This window comes from Plasmodium knowlesi (genome assembly GCF_000006355.2).
Source record: "Plasmodium knowlesi strain H genome assembly, chromosome: 11".
NCBI lineage: Eukaryota > Apicomplexa > Aconoidasida > Haemosporida > Plasmodiidae > Plasmodium > Plasmodium knowlesi.
The window spans coordinates 864,159-891,890 of NC_011912.2; the positions used below are offsets into that span (position 1 = coordinate 864,159).

The 27,732-nt window shown below is 36.6% G+C and overlaps 6 protein-coding genes across 6 annotated transcripts; 4 read left to right on the plus strand and 2 right to left on the minus strand.

The window, feature by feature from the left end:
- Nucleotides 1-693: 693 nt before the first annotated feature.
- Nucleotides 694-2,163, minus strand: PKNH_1119000 (ribosome biogenesis protein YTM1, putative; the record flags this gene model as incomplete). Its single annotated transcript, XM_002261330.1, has 1 exon — nucleotides 694-2,163. One exon carries the CDS (start codon nucleotides 2,161-2,163, stop codon nucleotides 694-696), a length of 1,470 nt encoding a protein of 489 aa, XP_002261366.1.
- A 2,913-nt stretch (nucleotides 2,164-5,076) lies between these two features.
- Nucleotides 5,077-6,207, plus strand: PKNH_1119100 (conserved Plasmodium protein, unknown function; the record flags this gene model as incomplete). Its single annotated transcript, XM_002261331.1, has 1 exon — nucleotides 5,077-6,207. One exon carries the CDS (start codon nucleotides 5,077-5,079, stop codon nucleotides 6,205-6,207), a length of 1,131 nt encoding a protein of 376 aa, XP_002261367.1.
- Nucleotides 6,208-9,259: 3,052 nt separating this feature from the next.
- On the plus strand, nucleotides 9,260-18,375 carry PKNH_1119200 (DNA polymerase epsilon catalytic subunit A, putative; the record flags this gene model as incomplete). The annotated part of the gene is made up of 4 exons (XM_002261332.1): nucleotides 9,260-9,467; nucleotides 9,592-11,854; nucleotides 12,102-17,997; nucleotides 18,172-18,375. The coding sequence occupies 4 exons, from the start codon at nucleotides 9,260-9,262 to the stop codon at nucleotides 18,373-18,375; spliced, it is 8,571 nt and encodes a 2,856-aa protein (XP_002261368.1).
- Nucleotides 18,376-18,954: 579 nt separating this feature from the next.
- On the minus strand, nucleotides 18,955-20,229 carry PKNH_1119300 (secreted ookinete protein, putative; the record flags this gene model as incomplete). The annotated part of the gene is made up of 5 exons (XM_002261333.1): nucleotides 18,955-18,986; nucleotides 19,367-19,440; nucleotides 19,622-19,761; nucleotides 19,883-19,945; nucleotides 20,137-20,229. The coding sequence occupies 5 exons, from the start codon at nucleotides 20,227-20,229 to the stop codon at nucleotides 18,955-18,957; spliced, it is 402 nt and encodes a 133-aa protein (XP_002261369.1).
- Nucleotides 20,230-22,141: 1,912 nt separating this feature from the next.
- PKNH_1119400 (conserved Plasmodium protein, unknown function) lies at nucleotides 22,142-24,064 on the plus strand (the record flags this gene model as incomplete). Its single annotated transcript, XM_002261334.1, has 1 exon — nucleotides 22,142-24,064. The coding sequence occupies one exon, from the start codon at nucleotides 22,142-22,144 to the stop codon at nucleotides 24,062-24,064; it is 1,923 nt and encodes a 640-aa protein (XP_002261370.1).
- Nucleotides 24,065-25,187: 1,123 nt separating this feature from the next.
- PKNH_1119500 (uncharacterized protein) lies at nucleotides 25,188-27,506 on the plus strand (the record flags this gene model as incomplete). The annotated part of the gene is made up of 10 exons (XM_002261335.1): nucleotides 25,188-25,312; nucleotides 25,451-25,592; nucleotides 25,691-25,751; nucleotides 25,849-25,888; nucleotides 25,998-26,044; nucleotides 26,310-26,370; nucleotides 26,536-26,624; nucleotides 26,789-26,865; nucleotides 27,136-27,214; nucleotides 27,379-27,506. The coding sequence occupies 10 exons, from the start codon at nucleotides 25,188-25,190 to the stop codon at nucleotides 27,504-27,506; spliced, it is 849 nt and encodes a 282-aa protein (XP_002261371.1).
- Between the last annotated feature and the right edge of the window lie 226 nt (nucleotides 27,507-27,732).

Sequence of the window (27,732 nt, forward strand, 5' to 3'; positions counted from 1 at the left end):
AGGAGAACGGTGCGCCAAATAATTAGAACATTTTATTCGAGGATGTAAGAAATTCTCAAATTAAAATTTTGAAGCCAACGAAAAGAGTAGCATTTTTAAAGGACATTCCGATGTACATATAAATGGTGCATATTATTCTATGAAATGGTTTCCTTTCGGCGTGATGACAGTGCAAATGTGACAAAACTAAAAAGTTGGCGCAAGTGACCCGCTTAGTGCGTAATCCTATTTACGCTTAAAAAAAAAAAAAAAAAAAAAAAAAAAGTTAGCCAATACACGCACATAACATAGAGAGTGCGTATATACGGTGGAACAAACGGATGAAGCGGTACCGATCAAATGGCAATTGGGGGAAGGAGTGCACATATATGTATATATATGTATTCTCTTCACCCACTGTTTTTTTTTTTTTTTTTTTACAGTACCTCTATCACAATCGACTTGCGTATTCAATTCGTGGGGTGATAACCCAGTACTCCTTCGCGTCAAATATTAAACATAAACGCAAGTATAACCGCTTCACACATTGACAGCAGGATTCCTCTGCTCGCAGAACTTTCACAGAAACGTATGCTTATACAATGATCAATTCTATATGAGCATTCCACGTGTTTATATGCCTACACACCGCAGAATACCCCCCCGCACGAATTTATGCACAGGAATCCCCCAGATTATCCCCACCCTTCCAAATTAAAAGCTATGTAGAGTTAAATTGTTCTCGTCCGCATTTATTACATAATTATTGCTTTCCCTGTAGAACCAGGTGCTGGATAAGACCTTCGACTTGTCTTCAGTTTGAATGGTGTAGACTGGAAACTTGTTCAGCCTCACGTCGTATATATTCGTAAACCCATCATGTGAGGATGATAAAAAGTGAATTCCATTTTTGTTCCCCCAAAGGGAAGTTATCACTTTATCATGGAAAAAATATTTATTCTCATTCATAGATATTACTGCTTTCTCCTCTAAGCATCTGACATCGAATAATTTAATAACGGATTGCTCATCTGCAGTTACGAACAGATTGTCATTCAAAATATCACTGCACATGATTGCTTTTCCATATGGAAGAGTAGCAAATAGGTCTGCTGTATCTGCATCATATATTTTTATATTTTTTTCGAGACCCGTACATAAAAAGTGGTTATTACTATTAAAAAAGGTTAAGGTCGTTATAATTCCAACGTCCTTATGTATACACTTCTTTGGAGTTAACACATGTTTCATTTTTCTCTTATTCGTGTCATTTTCCGACTTGTATTCCTTTAACTTCTGTACAATTTCCTTATTATCATACAGGTTTATTTTGTTATCTGCACCTCCAGTGATAAGTAAAGACCCGCTCTTATTGAAGGCGATAGATTTAACCATATCATCATGGTTGCCTAGATATAGGTCACTCCTCGTTACTATTTTCTGATCCATTTCTTCATTTAAAAATGCTCTTATAGTTCCATTGGATAGTCCTACAACCGATTCGCTGTATTTTACTTCTCCATCAATTAATTTGTCATTTTTACATACATTAAATGCAAATATAGACATATCAGCCACTTTTCGCGCATCTATTTTCGCGAAATTTGACATATCATAACAGAGGGCACTTCCTCCGAAGGTGCTACAATATAGCCTATTTTCAATTATGATTAATTTTGAAATCCATTCTGAGATTTTGTCAATTGGAGTACTTTCCTTTTTCGTTATTGATAGTATGTACTTTATCTCTATCACATTTTCCGAGAGGATATTATTAAGCTGTAAGAATTCTTCTATGGATGATCTTAAAATTTGATCATTTATTAAAAATTCGAAGGAAACATTTTCCTTTATATCGAGCAATTTTTTGACCATTCTTGACAAGTCAATTCTTTTGAAGGTAGCTGGAATGGTGTAAATCGTGTCTTCCATTTGGTACTTTTCATTAGCCACGTTCGACGTGAAATATATCTGTATTTGCTTTTCCGCTTGGCTTTCCTGCTCTTTGTCCGACAAATTGTCGGCATCACTATCGATTGATTCTTCACTGGCGGAGTTGCTTTCTCCCATTTCATCACTGGAAGTTTCGCTTTCTATTACTTCTTCATCTTCAGAAGGATCATTTTTTCCTTTGCCCAGTTTGTTGCTGAGCGTCCCCTTTTTTTTTCTTCCACCTCTTTTCATGTTTAGTACTTTATTTTGTAACTTTTACTAAGGTTAAACTGTATACCCCCTTTCTCCTATTGTTGTACGAATGAGGAAAATGAGGGGGGGGGGAATGAGGTTTCTTCCTCTCTGTATAAGTATATATAGATATATATACAATGCGCATTGCCTTCCTTAAATGACCGCAGTAGCACTGTACATTCTTAAAAAATACGAATATGACGAGTTCCCCTCACGATAGAGGCGTTCTTTCAAGCAAGGTAATTTTTACCTTTCAATTACATTTTCGCTATTTTTGTGCGCAAAAAAGGGGATTAAAAATTGCAATTGCATTTTCCCCATATTTTTTTTTACCTTCCCATTTTTTATTGAGGTCGCAACAACGACTTGACTTCATATATCTCCCTCCTTCCAATTCACCCTTCATATTTTTGCCACCTTTTGGGTTCATAACACCGGAATGGATGCGGCGGGCATCATAGAACATTTTGTTTTTAAAAAATGGCTATTCCGAGAAAAACAAATTTAAAAAAAAAAAAAAAAAAAAATATTCCTATTTTTCCCATTTTCGTATGAACGAACACGGAATAATAAAAAACTTCATACTTTTGAAATAGCTATATTTTGGACTAATTTCCCATATTAAGAGCATAAATAGCTTTTTTTTTTTTTTTTTTCCTTAACTGTTCAGGTGGTTTTGAACAAAAATTAGTTTAACAGCATGTGTTGCACAAAAGAGCATAAAAAACTTGTGGGCACACGATTTGATAAGAAAAAACGGTATAGTCGTTATATGCCTTTTCGATATATGACAGAAAAAACTTAGCTTATTGAAGGATGCGTCCCTTTTAGTGCAATCACGTCGATGTATTATTTGTCTCTTTCGCAAGTGGTTGCAAATTTGGAATGTTGTTTTAGGGATGCCCCATTACATTTTCCAGGGAATGCGTATTCTGTCAGGGCGTTAAAAGGTGTTTCAAGTTCTTACAATTACGAGCTGCGTATAGGTATGCATAAATATATGTATACATATAGTCCTAACTTTGGAATCATGTACATACTTGCTTATGCCTTGCTGCGTATACTTAAACTTTTAATACTGGAATACAAACAAACATGCACAGGAATAGCGGTAACATATTCATTATGGCGGGTGAGTGCATGGGAAAAGGGGAACAGCGAAGTGACTCTGCAGGCAGCGCGAAACGGTCATTATTTTTGACAATCCATTTTGCAGTTTAGTCCCCTTTACGCATTTTTTTAGAAAGAGGAACCCAATGAAAATTAACGTGATGATCATGTCCAGCAGGAATAAATGTTACCCATTCGTGCAACAGTTGATAACAATTTGCCGCTATTTTTTCATCAATTATGGTTAAAAGTTCTGAGTGATTATACACATAAGGGTGACGGCCTATATGCACACAAAGGTGCCCACACGAATTTGCGTATATGCAAATATGTGTACATAACAAGGGGCGCGTAAAACCCACGCGCAAAGCATGCACCACAAAAAAGAAATCTGCACATAAATTCGACACCCTTCTTGTTTTGCTTAAATGGTGTTTGAGTCCTTACAGGACAACGCCACACTAACCCATAAGATCATGCATATTAATGCTTTCCCCTTGGTGGGTAAATAACACTTTTGGTTTCATATGATGAAAAAATTGTCATATCTTTACTGAACAGAAGAAGAAAAAAAAAAGGGGGCAAACGATTGGGCGAACGAGCGAATGAATAAAAATTTTCGCTCATTTTTCCCCTTCGCATGTGTCTGATTTTTCTTAACTGTGCTCACGTCTGTGGAAATGCTAGAATGTTCTTATGTCATAACTGAGTGATGTGGAAGGACAAGCGATTATGCAAAAGGGTAAATATTTTTCCATGATTGTCCAAAATAAAACGAAGCAGCGCGATCGTTTTCTCATTTTACACTTTTTCTTTTCCCGTCCACGTTTTCGCCGGAAGTTCAAATCACGCAGCTGTGTATGAACGAATGTTTTGAAATTATTGGATGAAAAGGATATTGCGTAATCAAAATGGTACACTTGTCCATCCTGTGCAAAAGGGAAATAAAATTTACTTCCGCTGGCATTTCCGCGCGCACTCTCCCGTCCACGTCCCTCTTTTTTCCACCTCAGTACAGTAAAAAAAAAAAAAACAATTTCACTCATCAAAAGAAGTTATGAATACTCCTTTGATAATATACCACATCCCAGCGCTCAGTACACACCGCGTTTTGCATTACATTTTTATCCCCCACGGAACAAAGTTAACGACACATTCGTAGGACACTCGGGGAGCATTCATATTAATGCGAATGTCATCGTAATGCCGTGTGAATAACACCCACCAAGTGCTAATTTTTTCTTCCTTTTTTTTTCCTTTTACAAAATTTCCTGCGAATTAACTACCCCATTTTGGGTGCTTTCCCCTGCTCCTGTCCCCTACGCTTAAATTTGCATGTGCATGTACAAAATGTGTGATAACTAATAAAGGATGTATGCCATTTGCGCGAAATGGTTTATTGCCTGTTAAGTGCGTCTTGCTAATAAATCGCACTTGGTTCAAAGTACGAAGCAGGGTGTTCCCTGGAAATGAAAATTGCTTGCAAATAGACACCTTTTGATTGGAAGGCAACTAAGTAACTACGTGGTGATCGTCATTTCTCTTACCTTCGACGTGGAGGATGTGTATGGATATTCTGGCACTTGTGCCAATAAGCATATGCACCCACACGTATGTGCTACGGGCGTAGTGACCATCCCTCTTTTGCGATTCCGAGTCCCCTGCGGCGGGTGCCCCTAGTATAGAAGACGAACATCAATCAAACAGGCAAACAGACAATCAATCAAACAGGCAAACATACAATCAATCAAACAGAAAAATAGACAAACAGACAATCAAACAAACAGACAAGTGGGAGAAATGAAAAAAATAGCGCAGAGATGTTTTTCCCCCATTGTGTACGCCCTACTATTGTTATATCAGAAGGCAACGAAGAGCTCATACGTAGACGTAACAGTACTAAACGATAACCTTTTTGATGACATGATAAAAACTGAGCTGTCCTTCATGAGCAACCACTTAACATTTAATGACAATAATAAGTCCAACAGGAGGAAAAAACGAAATGATGGAGCAGTGGATGACCTCGTTTTGCTAACAAGTATGTTATCTCAAATTATTCCATCCAATTTTTCAATTTACTCATTAGACATTCCAAACCAAGTGGTAAGTAGCGCAAGCAACGATGTTAATAACTTCCTAGATTTTATAAATTTATACGACACAGAAATTAACAACACAGTTACAAATCATTTGAATCAAACACAACCGGTAAAAGGTTGTGAAGATGACATAAAAAATAACAACTGTGGTAGCGATGTGCTAACATGTATTACTTTAAAAAAGGATAAATTATCTGATACTTGTAAGAAATCTTTAAGTAACTCCCTACTGTATTCCTGCATCGACGATGTTGTTCTCTATTGCGAAGACTATTCAAAATTTTCAAAGGTACACAATTGCCTGAAAAAGAATTTTTACCAGTTAAGTAATAAGTGCCTAAACATTTTAAGCTACTATGAAAACATAATGCATAAATTGCATAAAATTAAGAATAAGCCATATAACAACCAAGAGCATTTGTTTTTGGAAAGAGAAAAGGAAGGTGTAACAGTCGGCAATTCAAGCAACGGCAATGATCGTGATAATAACACCCTAGACGGAAAATATAACCGAAGCGCTAATGACAGTCGAAATGGGAATAACGCGAAATATAACCTTTTAAACGATAATGGTGCTAATCGTAAATCTACCATGGCTGATAATTTAAGAAAAGGATATGGTCATTATATATTCCCATCCATAGATTACAATTCTCTGATCGATTTGAAATCCAGAAGTATTGGATATAAATCCTTTTTGTACTTTTGTGTTTGCCTCCTCATTTTTTTCCTATTGTACATATTAATAATCTGTATCAAGAAATATTACGTTGCGGATTCGAATAACTTTTTTGTAAAAACTGAGAAGACCAAGCTGGCACAGTTGTGATGGCGTCCCCTTCAAAGGCGCGCTTGCTTCGGAGGTGGGTGGAAGTTGTCATCCCCCACTTTCGTCAAATTTTAAGAATTAAAATTAATGGGAGGAAAGACACCTTATGTGGAAAACAAATCAACTTGGAAGTGTGCAGAATTGGAGAATACGTTTTGGCCGATCGAAAGCGGGGGGGAGGGGCATCTAATTTTGCATGCCCTCTACACACTTTTTTTTTTTTTTTTTTTTTTTTTTTTTGTGGTGAATTTTTTTGTTCATAATTTGTTAGCCATTTTTTGGCTATTTTTCCGAAGAACGTTTGTAATTTTTTCCCCTTATTTTATTTCATTTTTTTTGATGGCCACATAAAGGAGAAGAAAAGACAGGTAGCTCCACACATTCTACGAACGTATCATTATTTTCGAGAATATTTGTTTTTTTTTTTTTTTTCACGAAACACCTTCCCCCGTTGTAATTAGTTATTTTATTTCATCCCCTTTTTGCTTTATTATTACCATCACTTATGTCATTATTTTTGTTATGGTTATTATTTGTTCGATTTTTTTTTTTTTTTTTTTTTTTTTTTGTGCTTCATTATTCACTTCACCTTCTGATGGGGCTTTCCAATTTGTTGTGCGTCGTTTTCGTCCACTCCATGTTGCGCTGAAATTTTGATCATTTTTATTTCTCTACGTGTTTGCAGCATATGTCCCATTTGACTAGGACGTATTTATCACGCAGTATATATGTGTATAACCTCCGTTTTTGATCCTTCGACTATTTAAATAATTTGTCCGTTTAAGTGCGTCCCGTGGGCAGTTTCCACGCCCTTCCTCTTTAAAAAAAAAAAAAAAAAAAATGCCCATTTTGCTAATGTAGGAGCATTAAATTGGCAAAGAGAAGAACCAGTGGTCTGTCCCAATTTCTTCACAGAAGAGTAGTATGCTATGTCATTACCGCCGTCTACGTTGTGCGTAACCATATGAACATGCACGGACATGAGTATACACGATCGCGAATACGTTTGTTCGATTAACATTTTGCATTGCTCGGACAATAACCCCCACTTTGCAGGTAGGGACCAAAGCACCTTGTGGGAATAATAAGGTTTGTTTATTTGCATTGGCATATGTTACAGATGATTGATTTTTTTTTTTTTTTTTTTTTTTCCCTATCGAATGTGTGGAACGCAACTATGCATTCCTCGGATTTGCAAATCTTAATACATTAAGGTGTACCAAGTTATCGTGCGAATTCTTTGCATCCATATCCTTATCTGCTAGATGGATGCTTAAACTAATTTTCACTGCACCATGTGTAGTAGCGCCTTGGCACATACGTGGAGATCCCACACCCCATGAGCTACTAAAAGAGGTGTTCTTTTTTTTTTTCCTTTAGTGGATAAGAAAAACAATTAAGAGAAAGAGATAACTTAAAGGGTGTATAGTTACAAGAAAGGGTGCGGCTTTCCAATTTTTTTTTTTTTTTTTTTTTTTTTTGCACTCTTTTCCAAAAAAAAGGGAGGAGTATCTTTTTTATAGCACAAGTGTAAATTTTTGGAAATGAACATAAAACGTTTGCTAATTAAGTGGGAATGAAAATATGTCAAGCGGAATGAATTCATCTTTCCTTATTTTATAGGACCCCTTGTGTTGGAAGCGCGTGAGTGAAATTTGTTAGCTTCTACCCTGCGGCTAACCGTACAAGGGCGCCTACCTTCCTCGGGCACATGCGGCCACAAAGAGATTTATTTTTTCAAATTCCTGTTAACACGTTAGAGGAAAGAGATCCAGCTTAACAGTGGAATAAAAAAAAAAAAAAAAAAAAAAAGGAAACGAAAAGAAGCGAAATGAAAGAAAAGGCAAATTAAAGTGTGCGCAATTTTCCTTAGCACATACATTTTTATATTTTCGAATTATAGAAATACGTGGGAAAGATATTTCGCACTGTGTTCATATATAGCTTGCTGTTTGCGAGTGGATCCTAATTCCCCCTTGTGGCTACCTGCACATGAAGGGAGTTTAATTTGTTTCACCCGTTTTGTCGTACATCTGATTCTCGGGGGACGCCACGTAAGTGTGCCTTGTCTTATCACCTTCGCTTGCGTTTTCGTTTTCGCCTACTTTTTCGTTCATTTTTCGTTCATTTTTCGTTCCTTTTTCGTTTCCTTTTTTCCCCCTCGACGATTTCTCCAAATGAATATCCCCCCCCGGAGGTAGATGAATTTATGAATTTTTTTTCTTAACACCAGTGAAGAAGGAAGAGAAAAAGGAATAAAGCAGTTTACCCTTTTTTGTCTCTTCTTTTCCCCTTTTTTTTTCCCTTTTTTTTTCCTTTTTTTTTCCTTTTTTTTTCCTTTTTTTTCCCCCCCATTTTGTTAAATTAAGACCCGCGCAAATTTACGAACTAGACACGCTACGTTTTGGGGGGAACTTTTGATGGCACAAAAATTGGGCTTCCTCACCACCTCATGCTTTCTTTTATAATACCATTAATGAACCTGATTAGAAGGAAAAGGCAGACGCCAAAGGGGATATTTTATTTTATTACATGTGAATATATACCTTCCTACATATTTTACACATTTTATGTAAATTGGTAATCTCTTACGGTGGATACTTCATAGCCGTTATCGAGATTGCACATATTTTCCCTTTCCTTTTTTTTTTTTTTTTTTTTTTCTCCCTCAATTTTGAAGTGAAACTGGGCATTTTTTTAAGGAGATATAATTACTATTAAGTTCGTATCATTTTTTTTTTTTTTTTTTTTCCCCCGTCATTCATATTTCGTTGTGTTTCTCAAATTAACGCGGCCCTCTACCTAGTGAAATTGCCTTACCATATGCCCACGCGAACAGTGCCTTGTTCTATGCGTATGTCATATCTGGGCGTAATCAAAATGATCAACTGCCTTCGCAACGCCATCATTTTTTGTACTGCAAATATAATTGCCTTTTGTTTGCATTCATTTGTCCCGTTTCGTGTGAGCTCCCAGTTAGTTCCTTGTTCACTTCCTGCCAACTAGTCTTCCCTTCTTTACCCCATACCTCAACTTCCTTGGCCCACCCGCCATGACGACGCAGGCCAGGACGAAGGGGTGGGAAAGGGATTCCAAAGTAAACGCGGACTACGAGTATGAAAGGTTAATCAAGTTGGAGAATAAATTCAACATAAAACCATGGCTAAGTAAAGGGCAGAAGGAGGGATACCTGTACAACATTGTACCCACAGTTCTGAATGTGGTTGTGAAGAATTCGAACAAGTCGCAGAAAAAGACAGGTAATGCAAGTGCGCTTGGATGGTTGTGGAAAAATTCTAGAACATTCCAATCTGACTGCGTATCTTTTCACCGATGATGAACTTCGCCATTTCATCCCTTTTGATTGTTTGTTCCCCCATTCAGGCGTGCACATGTACTTCGTGTCAGACAACAACAAGACATGGAGATTAACGATGTTCTATCGGCCATACTTCTACCTGAAGACGAAGAACATTCACAACTACGAAGCGGTGACAAAGTACCTAAGGAAGGAGTTGGATAAATACAACGTCGAAATAGATTACGTGAAGAAGGAGGACTTGAGTCTGTATGATCACCTAAATAAAAAAAGGAGCTACCTGAGTAATATATTCTTTAAACTCTCCTTCGATACAATAGAAAATCTTCTAAATGCAAGGGATTTCATTTCCAAAATAATTGAGAGAAACAAGAAGAATAAGGAACGAAACAACACTTCAAATGCCGACAAGCACATATTTAATGAATTCGAATATGAATTGTCGCAGAGCAAATTAGATTTTTCTTACAAACACGATACTCCCTATAATAAATATGATCAGACTCGCGAAACTGGCGTGGTGACAAAAAGTGAGGTTGGAAATGCGAAAAGAGAGGAACAGAGGGACCCCAAAAAGACACACACATTCAACAACAACACAGGTGACCTTGGCGGAAGAACTAAGAAGAACGACGCACACGTAACGGTGAGCACCCCAAAGCTAAACATGAACGAAATAATAATAAATACAAAGAAGCAAATTTTAAGCAAGGAAGAAATTTTGCAAGAAATAACAGAGATATACGAATACGATGTGAAGTATACCACACGAATATGCATAGATCAGAATATTAGATGTGGACTATGGTATAGGATCACCAGAGATGAAGACGAATTATACACAGAGACGGAAGCAGTCCATTTCGAAGTATTAAATAAGAAGGTTCTAGCCCCTTTGAATGTGCTCGCATGGGATATCGAGTGTTATAAAGATGAGCTAAAATTTCCAGATAAGGAAAAAGACGAAATTATCCTTATATCCTATATGTACAACGCGCAGGGGTACCTAATAGTTAACAGAAATGTGATGAGCAAAAATATTAGAGAGTTTCTGTATAAGCCAAATGAAGAATACTCTGGAGCAGGGACATTCAAAATCTTCAATGAACAAAATGAATATTTTCTTTTAAAACGTTTTTTAGAACATATAAGAATATTGAAAATACACATTTTTGTCACGTACAATGGAGATTTCTTTGACATTCCATACCTCTTCCGGAGATGCGAAATTAACAACTTGAGTGTACCGAAAGAAATTGGGTTCATCATGAATTACACCAAACAAGAATGTGCATGCAATTTTATCCTTAATATAGATGCATACAAGTGGGTAGAACGGGATTCTTACTTACCTAATGGATCCAGAACACTAAAGAGTGTGTGTAAAATTAAGCTAAAATATAACCCTACGGAGGTAGACCCAGAACTTATGGTTTCTATTGCAAAAAAGAATCCACAACATTTGGCTGTATACAGTGTGTCAGATGCAGTTGCCACCTTTTATTTGTATGATAAATTTATTCACAATTTCTTATTCGCATTGTGCTCTATCATTCCGATGAACCCAGACAACGTTCTAAGACAAGGAAGTGGAACCCTCTGTGAACAGTTACTAATGGCAGAGGCATATAAAAAAAATATTCTCTTCCCAAACAAATTCAAACCTGCGTATAATCAATACTTCACCGATGTCGAAAGTAAGAAAAAATATTTTATCTATGATGATTCCTTTGTTGGTGGAACTGTACAGAGTCTAAAATGTGGGATCTACAGAGACGATCTGAAAGAACACTTCAACTTAGATGTAGACACGTACAAGTACCTAGTGGAGAATGTTGATAACATTATTGATTTTTGGGTTCAAAAGGATCTGAACAAAAACTGCAGTCCTAGTGATCCAAAGTATATTAACAAGAATCAAATTATTAATTTGAAGCAAATTAAAAACGACATTATAGATAAGCTAAATTTCTTCATTCACAATCCTAGCATTAGCATATGCCCCAATATATACCACCTGGATGTTGCCGCCATGTACCCGAACATTATTCTATCGCACCGTTTGCAACCCAATGCCATCGTAACACAGGACCACTGTTTCAATTGCTCCTTCTACAAGCAGCGCCATTTGTGCCAGAAACAGATGGTGTGGAAGAGGAAGTTAGAAATATCTCCCATCGATTATGGTCATGTGCTATCTCTCATGCAGGACTTGAAAACCCGCCTCTTCTATCCCCAGAAGAGCTACTTCAAAATGAACAACAAGGAAGAGTCTGACAGTAGCACGAATGAAAATTCGGCGGATGTACCCCTTAGCAAGAAGAAATCGTAAGTTCCTTCCATGCGTGACCATGCGTGATCATGTGTGACCATGCGTGACCATGCGTGATCATGTGTGACCATGCGTGACCATGCGCAACCATGCATGATCATGCGTGATCATGCGTGATCATGCGTGGCTCACCCACGTCAATCCCCTACACCACCACCATAACTATCACGCGTACACATTTCACCGATAAGTCTACCTGCTTCACTACCCACATTGGCATGTTGACCTTTCCCCTCCCCGTAGATGGAACGAACTGACAGAAAAGCAACAACATGACGAACTGATGATAGTGATAAAGGAATGCTCGCAGAGGGTATTCAAAAAGACAAAGGTAGCGAAGGAAGTGGATGCCTCTAGTCTGGTGTGTCAAAGAGAAAACCCTTTTTACGTGGACACCGTGAGAACCTTCCGGGATAGGAGGTATGTTTACAAAAAGGGGTTGAAAGAATGCGAACATGAAAAAAAGGAACTACTAAAAGCAAAAAAAATAGACTACATGAAGATTCAAGAATTGGATGATAAAATTCTGCTAAACGATTCTTTACAATTAGCGCACAAATGTATACTGAATAGCTTCTACGGATATGTAAAGAGAAAAAGTAGTCGGTGGTATTCGGATCAAATGGGAGCTATCGTTACTTACACAGGATCCCAAATAATAAACGGTGCTTTTAATCTTATCAACAAAATTGGAATACCTGTGGAGTTGGACACAGATGGAATCTGGTGTATGTTGCCAAAGAAATTCCCAGAAATATATGACATGTACATAGTGGAGAAAAGTCGTCTGAACAATATGAAGGAGTATGAAGACAAAACGGAGGAAGAATTAAAAAATGATGCAAGCGTGAAAAAAGTAGAATTTGAATTCCCCACCAATATTTTAAATTTTGAGATGCATAAAAAATGGACAAATCATCAATACCTAATTTATAATGAAAATACAGATGATTACGAGTGCATTAGCAAAAATGAAATATTCTTTGAATTAGATGGCCCCTGGCATGGTATGTTCCTACCAGCATCGGAAAAGTCTGATGAATTATTAAAAAAGAGATATGTGGTTTTTAATGACAAATATAAAATTAGCGAATTGAAAGGATTTGAAATTAAGAGAAGAGGAGAACTAAGAATCATACAGAAATTCCAGAGCGAAATTTTTAATCACTTTTTAAAAGGAAAAACCAAGGAAGAATCATATTATTATGCCTCTCTAACTGCAAACAAGTGGAAAAATTTAATAGACAGTAAAGCTGTGGATATAGATAATGATGATGAATTGTTTGATCTGATTTTAGCAAAGAAGGTTTTGAACAAATCGGTGAAGGAACAACCGAATGCTAAAAGTTTTGGAATTACGACTGCTAAACGGTTGAGTGAACTGCTCTGTAATACAAGTTACGTGGAAGACAATAATGTTTCTACGCAATTTATTGTTGCGTCTAAACCTATTGGATCAGATATCACATTCAGGGCCATTCCCATTCAGATATTTAAAACTAACGTGGAAACGCAAATTCACTATTTGGGAAAATGGCTAGGCGTTACATTCCCGCCTGATGTCCCTGTCAATGTAAGGGATATCATTGATTGGGATTATTACAAGCAAAAATTAGAAGTGCAAATTTTGAAGTTAGTCATTATCCCCGCCATTAAACAAAATATCAACAACCCAATCACATCCATTTCTGTGCCTGAGTGGCTGAAAAAGCAAATTAACATTTCAGAAGGGAAACAGAAAAAAATCACCGCTTTCTTTGTTAAAAAAAATGTTAAGAAGGAATGCATTTCGAATGATGAGGCTAACAGTAGTACCCCCTTAAAAGGAGAAATGGACGAGCAGGAGAATGAGAAGAAATTGAAGGTAGACGATCCTAGTTTGCGCTCCTTGGAGAAGAAGAGCCCCTTCCAAGTAGATGCCACCTTCACTGCGATGAATATTTCATCTGAATCATTGCATAAGGATGCCCCCCCCGTCGGTTCGAAGAAGCGCTCTTTAGATGAGTGCCTTCTGGAAAACTTCATCTCAAAGCGGAAGAAGCTGGGACAGCTGCACGATAACAGCATGGCTGCTCTCACACACGGCAACTCTGGTTCCATGATCTACAAAAAAGTTAATTCCTTCGACAATTATCTGGATAACAACAACGTTATTATTATTAACCACGAAAAAATTAGCAACTTGAAGTACACGGAGTTGTTGGAAATCTTCCAAACGGATTTCAAAAAGTGGATGCAAATTAATAGTCGAATATGGAAAAATAATCGAAGTCAAATTAGGAAAATTAGAAATGAGGACAAGTCTAAGAGGAAGAAGTATCCTCTCGGGGATGAAGAAGAAGACCAACAAGGAAGGAAAAAGACAGGTGCCAATTCTTTATCTTATCATACAGATGTGGACGATGAAAAAAACAACTCCCAAAAATTGTCCAAACTGGAACCAAAATATTTACATTCTATACAAAATGCCATGGATATAGTGCACCTATACAAAAAGGTCAAAAGGAAGAAAGTCGTCCCCACCCCCACGCCTAGGAAAGGAAAGCATAGTGTCATGAACCCCTCCTCCTCCGCCGGTGGTGGGAACAGTTCTAATAGCCCTATAAATAACCCCACAAAGAACGAAAAACAGACATTGCTAAAACCATATTTGGAATATTTCAAACATGAAACTGAGTCAGATTCTTCCAGTGATGAAGGTGACATATTTAGTGACAGGAATGTGATTGACGAGAATGATGACGATGGAATATACTACGCGATTGTGTCGTTAAAAAATATGAACAAATTTTACAAAATAAAAATTCAAATATATAGACATATTTACATCAATAATTATGATCCTCTGGATATAAAAAGTAACAACAAGATTACCATAAAATTAGTTTCTTCATCTGGATCGTCCAATTCACCGGGCAGTGAGAATATCAAATTTCATGCCAACGCATTTGCACACTGTTTTTTGCCCAGAAATGTAAAAATATTTAATTTATACGAATTTATTATGTCGGAGAGGTATTTCAACAGATACGTAGTGAACACGCTGAATGCTAATTACCACGAAAGTATTGTGTCTGTATATGAGACGAAGATTCCACTTTACTTTGATTTCCTGAGTAGATATGGAAACTCAGTAGAAATCGATTCGAATAATTACAATTCTATTTTTGATGAAAACAAATGCTTCAAGTCTCACTGCTTCTCAAGGGTTGAGAAGAACAAACTGAAAAATGTTTCTCTCGATTACCTGGATGATGTCCATTTTATATATATCCACATTTTCCATACACTGGTGAATAACGTGTGTAACCGCATCTTCGTTGGTGTATACGACCAGTTCGAGGAGAACTCGGATGATCAATTGTTTGGTTGTAAGCTCATGTTCAGTGGCGTCGGCAAGGAGAACGACTCCTCCTTCGACCCGTACGAGGTATTCTTCAAGTTTACGCACCTGGAGGATGGTACCAGCATGAACAATGCAGCACATAGCACCCACCTAACAGGGAGACCCGCTCCAAATCAAAGGCGCGAGCATCTTATTGACAAAAACTTTTTTATCAAGAACGTGCCGAGAGACTTCCTATTCCTGTATCATTACCGCAAGTTCGAAACTTACTTTGAAGACAACACCAATGTATACAAAGTGTTGGAACACCTGGATATATACCTGAATAAATATCGAGGTAACATGCTAACGGGAAAGAAGAAGTACATCTTCTACGTATCGTCAACCATAGATAAGAACAAACTGGGATGGTGGAGCACCAACAAATATTTCCCTTGCTACTTTTACAAATTTGAAAATGCTGCAAAGTACCAAAACGTTAGTCGAATCAGTTACAAGAAGGATGCATTCAATTTGTCCTTACAACTCTTTTATGATAATTATCACAAGGTGGAGGAAGATTTAAATTTCTCTAGAATATCGAATATACCTCTCTTCAACTTGCTAAATGTGAACAAAAAAAACCAGAAGCATAAATTTATATATGACACGCTATACGCATCCTTTTTAAAAAAATACAAGGGAATTTTATGGTTGTCCTACTTTGGCCACTACGATTTGGGAATTCCTTGCTTAAATATCAACAACTTCTGTGATTATGATTTGGTGAAGAAAAATAATGACATAATAAACCAAGGCATTTACAGGGGATATATAGTTCATCTATTTTTTAACGAGTCCCTCATATTTAACAGCGTTAGACTGTTCACCAAGTATGCTAATGTGAAAGCTTCCACTGAGTACTACCATTCCTCCGTTCCTCGTAAAAATACCCACATAAAAAAAGGAGACCACAGAGGAGGAGGAGGGGGTACTGAACATGACGCTGCGGCTAAGTGGCGCCATCGGATGAAGTATGCAAAACAAGATTATCAAATTGAGGATGGATTGGACGAAGATGACATGTCTACAACGGACGACAATTATAATAAATTGGGAGGAAATGCACACAGGAAAGGAAAAAGGGGCATGACGCAACATAAAATGGATGATGCTACTAAAAGAGATGGGCGTGAAAACAGCGACAATGAGTGGGATGATGACATGGAAGGAGAGGACGAGGAGAACAACCTGTCTAACTTGAACGAAAAGAAAAACATAGTAAAAAATAAATACGACATAAATACCATCGTGGAACAGAATTCACATGTTTCCCAATTTAGCAATCACGCATTTAAAATATTGGGGAAATCATTAGAGTACCTCATATCGAAGATCTCCTCCCTGTCCATGTTAATAACAAATAAGACATTCGAAAGTATCTCTGAAATTTTCACCTCCTTCTACTCATGGGTCTCCAACAATTCCAGTTTGCTGTACGATGTCGCATTATACAACAAGGTATTAGAGTGTACAGAAATTTACCAAAATAATTTAATCAACATAATGAAAAAAAAATTTAATGCTAATATAATTTTTGCGGACTCTAGAAATTTCGTTATTTCCTTTAATGAATTTTCAGTGGTATCGGGAAGAAATATTCTAAAAGGCCTAATCCAGTACTTCTCGCACAGAGACTCCATATATGCTAATGTGCCTTTTTATATTAAACAGGAATATATTGCAGCTTGCCAATTTGATAAATATAATTTTATACGGTATAAGGAATATTCCAATCCGAATGAAGAAAACACGGATGAAAATTTAAAGATAATTGAATATCTTCCCCCTATTTGTGAATCCTTCCTGAGGTATGTCCTCGACGTGATCACCTTGAACCCTCTTCAAGATATAATCACGATGTATGATAAGTTGGATCCCCCCTGCGCCAAACAAATGGAAGGAGGAGTGCTCACCCTGTCCTCTCCGGGAAAACCAATCACAGTAGATGAACAAAATGATAAAAAAATAGGAGATCAGACAGAATCAAATAGGAAGGATGAAAAGAACTACTTCAATATGGTACTCAAAAGTGACAAATTAACGGACAAGATAAACTTAACACAAAAGGCACAATTGAAATATATTTATGATAATTCATTTGACGATATGGATGAAGTGTGCGAAAGTTTAGCTCTCATAAACGAAAATGTAGACGTGCTGTCATACAAATTAGAAGAGAAGCTAAAAGATCTGTGGTTCATGCCTGGACATATTTATAAAAAAATTAAAAAATCTATCAAGTATAAAAAATATTTAGTGGAAAATTACTGGCCATATGATGATGAAGAAATGGATGAAATGGACGAAAGTAATATTAACATGGTCCCATTTTTATTTCCAAAAACTTTGGGAAATCTAGCCAAAAGAGAAAATAACTGGAGATTAGAAATTGTCAAGTTCTGCATATTTCTCATGCAAAATGATAAGCTCCTAAATCTCGAGAATGAAAACTGTAATGAAGCCTTCCACGAAAAAAGGCATGAACTTTTTGAAATTGTGGGCGACAGTGAATATAACAGGAAAAATTCACTCTGGAAAAGTCCTTGCCCAGAATTAATTTTAAAAGATATTTTCTGTGAAAATTGTTCATCAGTGTACCACATGAATGTTGTCACCAGTTTGGTCGAGGCAGAGATCAACGGAAAACCATCCTTCATTTGGTTATGCAAAAACTGCAATTCCAAATATGATAATGATTTTATTGAACTAAAAATTTTGTCCCTGTTGCAGGAGACCTTTGATGCCTATAATGTGAGTGCTTTTATTATTATTTTTTTTTTTTTTTTTTTTTTTTTGCACTGTGCGGAGGAGCACACACTTGCTCGAAGGGACGCCTTTTCTTATGTGATTATCGCGTCCCCGTCAGCCTGATGCAGCACTTCCTATTCAGATGACCACTCCCCCCCCACCCCCATTTCTGTGCAGGCCCAAGACCTGGTATGCAACAACTGCAACGCCATCAAGTCCTTCTACCGAAGGGCAATTTGCAAATGCGGGCAAACCTTTACGCCTCGTTTGGATATAACCAACTGGAAACGAACCCTGGAAATTATGGAAAATTTAGGCACCATGTTGAACATGCCTATTTTGCTAGACGTTTTAAATTCGATGAAAACGTACCTTGTGTAAATGGATAGTTTTACTGCATGATCACGGAGTGCTCTTTAACGGAACAATTTAGCAGAGTGATGTAAACGCATGTGTTTTCTCTCCATATGTACACCACGTTGTCGTGTCCCCATAGTTGACCAAAAAAGCCAACTCTTTTTGTGACGAATTATTCATACTTGTAATGGAAAGTGGGCACAGCGCAATCATGCGTCAGGAATAGTTTTCTCCACATTAGTAAAACAATTATAAAAAAAAAAAAAAAAAAAAAAGGCACCTTTAAATGTACCATACAACAAAAGGACGTAAGCACTTTAACAAAATAACAAACCATTAAATTACATTTTCTCCTTTAATTCTTCCCACTTTGTACATCCCCATTCGATTTACACTATTTTTATTACTTTTTTTTTTTTTTTTTTTTTTTTTTTTTTTTTTTTTGCCTTTCACCGTGGATGCAATTTCTCATTTCTTACAGTTCCTATGACCCTCATCCCACATATAGAAGCAAATAACTATATGAGCACCTGTTTCAGCTCCGTCACTTTTAACATATTCACAATATTTAAGGCCTATAACTCATATGTAGGTATAACGCCGTCATTCTTGGTTCTTTAAGTACGAGTGGACATCTGCAAGCGTTAGGGGAAACAAGTGGTAACAGATCATGTTTGTGAATACATGAATCCGTATGTATACACACGGAGACTCTGTAATATTTTCCCCGACGGAGCAACTATTGCAATCGCGAAAACATGCAAATTGTAACAAAACGAACAATCGGCGTTTTTTTTTTTTTTTTTTTTTTTATTTTAAAGGTGCTGCTTCGGAACAACCAATGGTTCTACTTGTGAAGCTACGTAACTGCACCATTTAATGTAACGTTATTGGGTTCGAAACGATTTTGCGGGGACAAATGCTGACACGTTTCTTTCGTGACTTTCCCGTTTCTTTATTAGGCTTCATTTTCCTTTTTGTTCTCTTTTATATTCCCCTCTCCCTCTAGTTTTACCTTTAATAATCAGGTACTGTAGCGGATTGGGCAGGAAAGCATGGAGCGGCTCAAATGCCAAGGTAACAATATCCCTGTGTGCATTAGGGTAGCATCGAGGTGGGGAAGATAGGCATGGAATGTTTACGTAAGGAAGGTGGAAATCTTTTAATGCTTCCATTACGGTGCTAGCGCCAATGAGGTTATGGTGTCCATGGATACATGTATATATATGTATGTACCATTTTTACACCATCATGTGTGTAAAGTACTTACTGAATTCTCTTTTTATGAACTTTCAAGAGCCTCTGCTTGTCCCCCATGAATTCTTCTTCGTCGACTTTTCTCTGGATTTCTTCCACCCTCATCAAGGAATCCAAAGATTCCAACACTTCCAGTGTATCTTCTACCGGGGCCTTGCGTGGGGAAATTGAAGAAGCAAATGGAGAAAGGAAGAAACAGAGTTTTTCCTTTTCGTACATTCTTTTACTCACCATTTACGCAGTTCTTTTCTTTTATTTTATTTTATTTCCTTACATGTATATTTATTTTAAAGTCCTCATCACGGTCTATCATTTTTTTTAACTTTGAGCGGTTGGCCTAAGCAATAGGTAAGCCAAATTTAACAAAAGATTTCTACTTTTTACGAACATTATTAGATTTATGTCGAAATTTACTACACAATTTAGCTCCCAATTCCCCTTCGTCCCATTCTTTTGGTCATTCCTTTTTTTCCTTTTTTGTTTTTTTTTGTTTTTTTTTTTTGCTTCTTTCCATATTTAACAACTTACAGGACTTATGGGAATAATTTTTTCATTCAGAACAAAATTATTCTGAACAACACACCAAAGGAAAAAACAGATGGACACAACAAAATAGTTCATTTTAGCTAGCTCGTTCGGAAAAGTATTTTAAAATGACGAAAATGTGTGGGGAATTTTTACTTGTAGTAGATTTATTTAGATTTACACAAATGTATTTTCATATGTGTGTACTGCAGTAGTGATGTACAATATTTTCCTTTTAACGTATTTTACCCGAAAGATGAAGTCACTTTTCATTGGAGTGATGTTTCTACATTTTCTATTAAACTGAGAATAAATAGGACATTTCTGCACAGCCAAATGTGGGAAGACGAAAAAAAAAAAAAAAAAAAAAAAAAAAAAAAAAGTCATGTAAATACATCCTTCTAACTAGCTTTTTCTTTTTTTTTTTTTTTTTTTTTTTTCATTATTGAAATAAGAAAAAAACAATATATGAACAGTTCAGAAAAGATAACATGTCATTTGCTAACATTTTACAAATGCGAAATTGCCTCTATGTGGAACATATTTGCAGTGTGCATTTTTGGGTAAGTGCTCGATGAGGCCAAAGCTTCCCTTTGCTCTTAATTTTTTTGAATGTGCAATTTTCCATTGCTATTCTTTCACGTTTTTCATTTCCCTAAGAAGTTTGAGCCATGCGAAAACATTAAACTGGTTTTTCTGCTCTTATAGAATTTTTAGGTTTTGCAAAAATTTCTACTTTTTTATTAGCTCTACAGCTTAATTGAAGCGGAAAATTTTTGCATATAGGTACATACCAATTTTATCACCCTTTTTTCTTTCCTTTTTTTTTTTTTTTTTTTTTTCCTTTTTACCATTTTTCGATAACCCCTTTCGTGAAACGTGATCCCAAGAATGTGCGCGTGAATGAAGCTTCATTGTAAGTTCTCTACTTTTTCTTATATGTAACTTTTTATGCAGATATGGGAAACGGCCAAAAAAGGAAAAAGGAAAAAGAAAAAAAAAAAAAAAAAAAAAAAGAATTGAAATGAAATGAAATGAAGCGAATCCAACATGTACAGCTATTTACAGGATCACACAGGGATGTGAAAAAAGGCCATGGTAGAGTAAACCGTTGTTGCATAAAACTTTCCTAATTATCCTAACCTGTTTTAACAACAAATTGTGAAAAAATTTCATCATTCTGTTTTGAAGCTTTATAGAACATTTTATGAGAATTCTGCACACTTTTCACTGTTTTCATTTTTTTTTTTTCCCCTTTGCGCTAACTTACCATTTAAATGAAATAAAATTTATGAAACCATGCTCCTTTTATGAACGACCCCCCTTCCTCAACGCTATACTACTCTACAAACTCTTTTAAAAAATTGCCTGAGATATTGACGAATAACCGAAATAAAGAAAATGGCTTGTTAAGCTTTAACAGAGTGTCGCTATGACTTTTTGATTTACACAGGGGATAAGTGAACACATAGTTTCCCCCCTATCCGTTGTTTTGTGCACATGTAGTAACTCAGATGCGTCGAATCACACAAAAGAAAAAAAAAAATAATTCATTAATTAACGAAGGGAACAACATTTTTTTCGCTTTACTCTATGTGTAAGCTCTTTTCCAACACAAAATTTGTACAACTGTTCCACATGTTTTGAGAATGTTTGCAATACATATATATATACACACAACAATGTTTTGAAGAAGCACATGATATTCCCATTTGCTTGAAGTTTTACAGATATATATGAGTGAGCCATTTCGACAATTTTTGAAATAGAGCTTGCTAAATTTTTTTAAGCTTAAAAATAATTTTTTCTTCTGCTCTCCCCCTCGCTGTGCGTAACTTTATAACAAGGCACTAAGTTATATGTTTGCATAGATACGAATTACGCACTTGCATAGAGGGGGCGTACCTCCACACATTAGAGGGTTTGTACCTCACAACATAGAGGAGACGCACATATTGTGTACGCACCGAGAATACCGGAACCTTGCACAACGAAATGGAAAGAAAAAATGTTCTGCAAGGAAAAATATTTAGAAAACTATAAGAAGAAGAAAAATCGACTAAGGGAAGTCACCCGAAGATGCCTCAACCTAATAGACTCCAACTACCAACACTTAACATCTTTAATAAGGAAAAACAACACAGGTAATCTTCTGACAAGCTATCAATTTAGTGACGATGAAATAAAATTCGATTCTGATGAAAATATACAGAGTAGCGATATTTACTTCCCAGAAAGCACGTACACAAATAATGACTTTAAAAATTTGCTAGGATGGGTACCCAGAAATTTAGTAGTGACAGAACCGGTTACAACGGACTCCATTCCGTGTGCATTTTTCTTTTCAAAAAATGATGATAAAATATCAACAGAAAATAAAATAATTTTATACCTGCATAAGTTTAATGAGGATTTAGGTACGATAATCCCAACGGTGAATGCCCTACATCAAAAATTAAAAATGAATATTATCGCAATGGAGTATTCAGGATATGGGGTCAGTTTCGACACGTATGAACAGAAGCTTGTTTCAATTGTGAACGACTCATTTACTCTTTTAAAATTCATTATTAACTTTTTGAAAATTCCGTGTAGAAATATATACATTTTGTGTTATGACTTTTTGGCTAGCTGCGCTATAGAGGTGGTAAATCGATATGAAGACACATATGGAAAAATGGACTCCCTAGGGGGGCTGGTCCTTATTAAACCCCAGCTGCTGCATGTCGTTAGCCATGATTCAGTCACTTCACCGTGTGAACAAGATGATAACATTGTGTTAGAGGGTGAACATTCCATCGGAGTTGTTGGAAGGATAAAATCTTTTCCTGGTAACTGTACAGATAACACTTTAGATGAGGCTGCACCAGTTGGGGGGGATGATTCACATTTTGAGGATGTCCCCTTAAGTGACGGAGAGGCGAAAAAAGAAAGCTACTACGCGGTTTCCAACAAATCGAAGCAGAAAAATTGCACAGTGATGACTCCGAATGAATTGTACCACTCTCCCGAATTTAAAAAAGACGAAGAAGAAACTAACAACGTTACCAGGAACAGTGTGAAGAAAAACAACTCCTCCAAAAAAGGTTTCCTTACTATTCGAAGCAACGTGTGCAATCGAACGTGGAAAGGCTCTTCCGTAGGTACGAACTCCTACCAGTTCGCAAATGGAATAATTACTTGTGACATGTCTTTATTTTACAGTCATAGTGAACCATCACCCCCAGGAAAAGGAAATAACAATATATCCAACTCTCTAATGAAGAGAATATTAAAAGACACATTTGATATAGAGCATTCCATAAATTCAATAAAATCAATTTCTTGTCCCATTTTAATTTTCCACGCTGAGAATTATTCTTATAAAAATTCGAGTTCATATATTCTGCTGGACAGTGCAGAAGAATCGCACAAAAAAGCAGCTTTTTCATTTGATTTCATGAACGAAGATTTTGTCATGGCCTTTAAGTGGTTCTTCTCAGAGACAATCAATTCACAGAGGCAAGAAAAGCTACTTAAAAATTTGCTTTATTCATATGAACACCCGTCATATGATATGAAGGACAATGTTGGTACAAGTGTCGGAGTGGAGAAGCAACGAAATTCTCAGATTGATAACGAGCATAGGGAAAACACACATAGCGATTTGGATGAAATGTGTAGCGGTAGTTTTGATTCAACATGTGGCGAAATGGCTGATAAGAACTTTAACGTACCTCTTAACAGTAGTGTAAGAAATAGTTTCATCCTCCAGAAGGGCAACTTGAATGATGCCCTAAGCGACAGTGAAGACTCTCCTAAATGTGATACTCCTAGTTGTAGCCCTTCCAACAGTAGGAGTACCATTAACTTACCTGGGGAAATTTTCATATGCCCAGAAATGGTGCAGGAAGAAATCCACTGCAAAGAGGCTGCTGATGTGGGGTGTTAACCCTCATTCGCATGGTCCGTTTGTTTTATATTTTTTGTGCGAATTGCAAGGGGCACTTTTTAACACTGATAATTCATGTTTACATTGGTACCTGTCGTTGATGTAACTTTCCCCCGATAGTGAATATAATATACCCTCGGGCATGTCTCACATTTTCATGTCGACCAACGAGGAACAGTGACAGGAGGTAAGGGTGACATCGGCCTGCTTTATCCAACATGCGTATACTATACTTTCATTCTATCCTCAACGATGTGTAGAATGCCTTTTTATGTGTGCAAATTAGATGGCATGTTTTTTTCCGCGTCCATTTTTTAGTGGCACTTTGCCACCCCCCTCCCCCTCCACATTCTTTTTTTTTTGTTTTTTTTTTTTTTTTTTTGTGCATTTTTGGCTTTTGAATAGATACCGTTATTTTTTACTGTGATTATGTTTATCTTTAAATTTTTGAATTTGATGCCTGCTTGCTACAATTCGGGTTTATTTTTATCCTCACAGTTATGTTTATATTTTGTTCCTTTCCGTTTTTTTTTTTTTTTTCACCACGACGTTGTTATTTATGTGTTTATATAAACAAGTAATTAAATAATTAAGCGAATGGAAAATAATTTTTTTTTTTTTTTTTTTTTTGTATTTTCTCTCCATAAGAGACATTTCTCATTTAATCTTCCTACCAACGGGGTTTTTAATTTCCTTTTTTCTTTCGTCATCATAAGGATGTTATTATTTTTTGAGAAGACGTTGTGAACAGGTGCAACGTCTTTATTCGCAGGAAAAAGCGACACGTTGATTGGAGATATTGAAGCTCGCCTCGCTGTATATACAGGAACGCAAAAATAATATATATATTTTTTTTTTCCTATTTTACGTAAAGGTGCTGATTTTTTAATAAGTCGTAGGTGTGAAAATTACATTACCTTGAGAATACACTCACTTGTATACATGCCAAATTGTGTAATTAATTTTTCGAATCATTGCAACGCTGCCTTTCAAATCAGTGTAACAGTTGTCTTTTTTCTTCCTACACGGAATTTTTTTTTTTTTTTTTTCCCTTTTTCGCTTGTTTACTCCTCTTTTGCTCAGCACAGCTAGCACTTCTTTACTCGCTGTTTTTCCGCCCAAAATGAAGAGCTCGTGCGTAGTTGTCTTTTCCTTTATTTTGTTTGTTGTTTCGCAGAAAATTTGCGTTTGCTACAAAAATCCTCGTTTCAGTTCCTTGGCGGCCAAGTCGGAAAAGGAATTATCGGAGTAATGCGGAAGAGGAAATTTTCAGTCCACAGAAGGATAAATACCAATGCATTTTACATCTGCATGTGTTCCCTTCCATTTCTGTGCATCACCAACCGATGTGGTACAGAAGCAAAGTGTAAACCGCCTCCCTTTTAGTGATTTGAAGGAATTGAACCAATTGAACGAAGAACTAATTTCGAACGAAAGAGAAGATGAAGATGACGACGAGGATGACTATGAAGAGGAGAATCTCGAAAATTCCAATTTTGATGACATAGCTCGGGAGAGCCTGGAAAATGTGAGTTCCTACTTTTATATACCACGCTTTTCACGTACAACTACACAGCTGGTGTGCATATATATATGAATAGCCATTTTCTCCTTTTTCTTTAAAAGGCCGAGGGACAGGCAACTGTTGATCTTGAAAATGTAGAAATGGATAAACTCCTGGACGAAGGTTTTTTTATTTTATTTTTTTTTTTTTTCTTCTACATCATTGTAACACCCCTATGATTCATCACCTTCACACATCCTTCCCATTTAACCCTTTTAAGAAATATTCAGGATAATTCAGGAACGACTGATAAAGTTATGGTTAGGGGGGAAGGCACCAATTGTTGAGCGATTATTCCGGTCCTGCCATTTCAGGGTTGCCAATTAGAGCTCCTAACAATTTTGGCCTTCCTATGGTGCCCCCATTTAGGTACATTGGAAGTTGCAGGAGGGACTACTCTGGTGTCTGTCCTTTGGGTTAGCAAAGAGGGAAAAAAAAAACATATTGTTTGAAGAGACGAAATGAAAGTTCATGCACCTGACAATGAGAAACACAATTATCTATTTTCCTGCTAACATTTTGAAATGCAAAAAAAAAAAAAAAAAAAAAAAAAAAAAAGGATGAGGATACAGTGTTTGCCCTTGTGCCAAAATGTACACAGTGGAATGGCTGCCTCCACAGTAAACGGTGTTTTATAGATGACTATACTCCTATTACCACTACGCTTTTTTCTTTTTTAAGGATGGAAAGTATCCGCTTATGATGAGAACCTTTGTATCCCACCTGAAACATATGAAGGACCGTAAGTTTTCCAAAAAAAAAAAAAAAAAAAAAAAAAAAAAGGAAAAAACTTATCCTGACGTAGTGCAGTTATAACGATACGTGTGTTCACCCATTTTCTTTGCATGCTACTGGTCTTGTTTTGCTCCGTTATGTTATTTATTTTACCACTATCCCCTTCATGCAGATGCAGATCGATAGATTTTTCGAACAGCACTAATGTCGACAAGGAGCTTTTCGCTTGGAAGTGTCAAGTGGAGTGGCCCTGCACGAACCGTAAGAGCAGAAATTTCATGTTGAGCGAGATGCGAAGGGGGCGCCACACATTACCTGTATGATCATTTCGGTAGAACGATGCACCTGTTTTTTACTAACATGGTGGGAAATGAGAGAAAGAAAAAACAAAAAACATTATTGCAAATGATTTTCCTTTTTTTAAGACCCCAAATTAAGAGTCATGGAAAAATGCCCCTTCAGATGGACCCTCGTGGGCAGTAATTTGTGCATAGCACCGGAGGTAAGAACGAATTCCTACGAGCATCTTATACATCTTGGAAGGAAAGAGAAAAAATATAAAGTAGACATACGGATAGGGAAATATCATGTTTCTTACATTTGCAAACGGTTTTCATCTGGTGCTCGAATACTGCGTCTAGGACATGCAACAAAGGGTAGAGGAATGCCTGCAGCCTCTTACGCAAATTGTATGTCTATCTTTGAATGTTCTAAATGGGAAAACGCTTAAGATAAAAATTCATGGTGCTGATATTTTACCACCCACTTGAAGGATTATATTGGGAAATGCTCCCCCGCCATGGACTTCGCAAATTACGATTACGAGACACGCGTTAGATGGGCCACTGAATGTAAAAGGAGAAATAAGAAAAATGGGAAGAAAATAAAATCCCAGGGATAAATAAAATAGCACATACCTTTACCAGAACATTTGTCTACTTTTCTCTCTTTCCACCATGCCTAATTTAAACATTTTGACATTATTTTTTTTGCGCGCCCTTTGAACCATATTTAGGTAACGTCCAGTGGGCTCCTCTAATTCCATCTAAGATTGCAAAATCGAAGGATGGAATTTTGAGGGCCTCCTCCGGGGGTCCGGTGGAAGAAAGTGGAAACATTATAAAAATCGTCTCAAAAAAGTGATTTATTTATTTTTTTTCTTTCTTTAATTTGGAGCAAATGTTGTACCACTTTTTCTTCCCATAAATGTGCTTATCCGTTTTCATAAAATAGTCAATTATTTGAGCATCACTTATTTTTAAAAATACAAAGTTTTATTAAAAATGTAAAAATTTTACAAAGTGGTATATGTTAATTAAAAAAAAAAAAAAAAAATTATGAACAAAGCATTCGAGAACGGGAGGGAGGG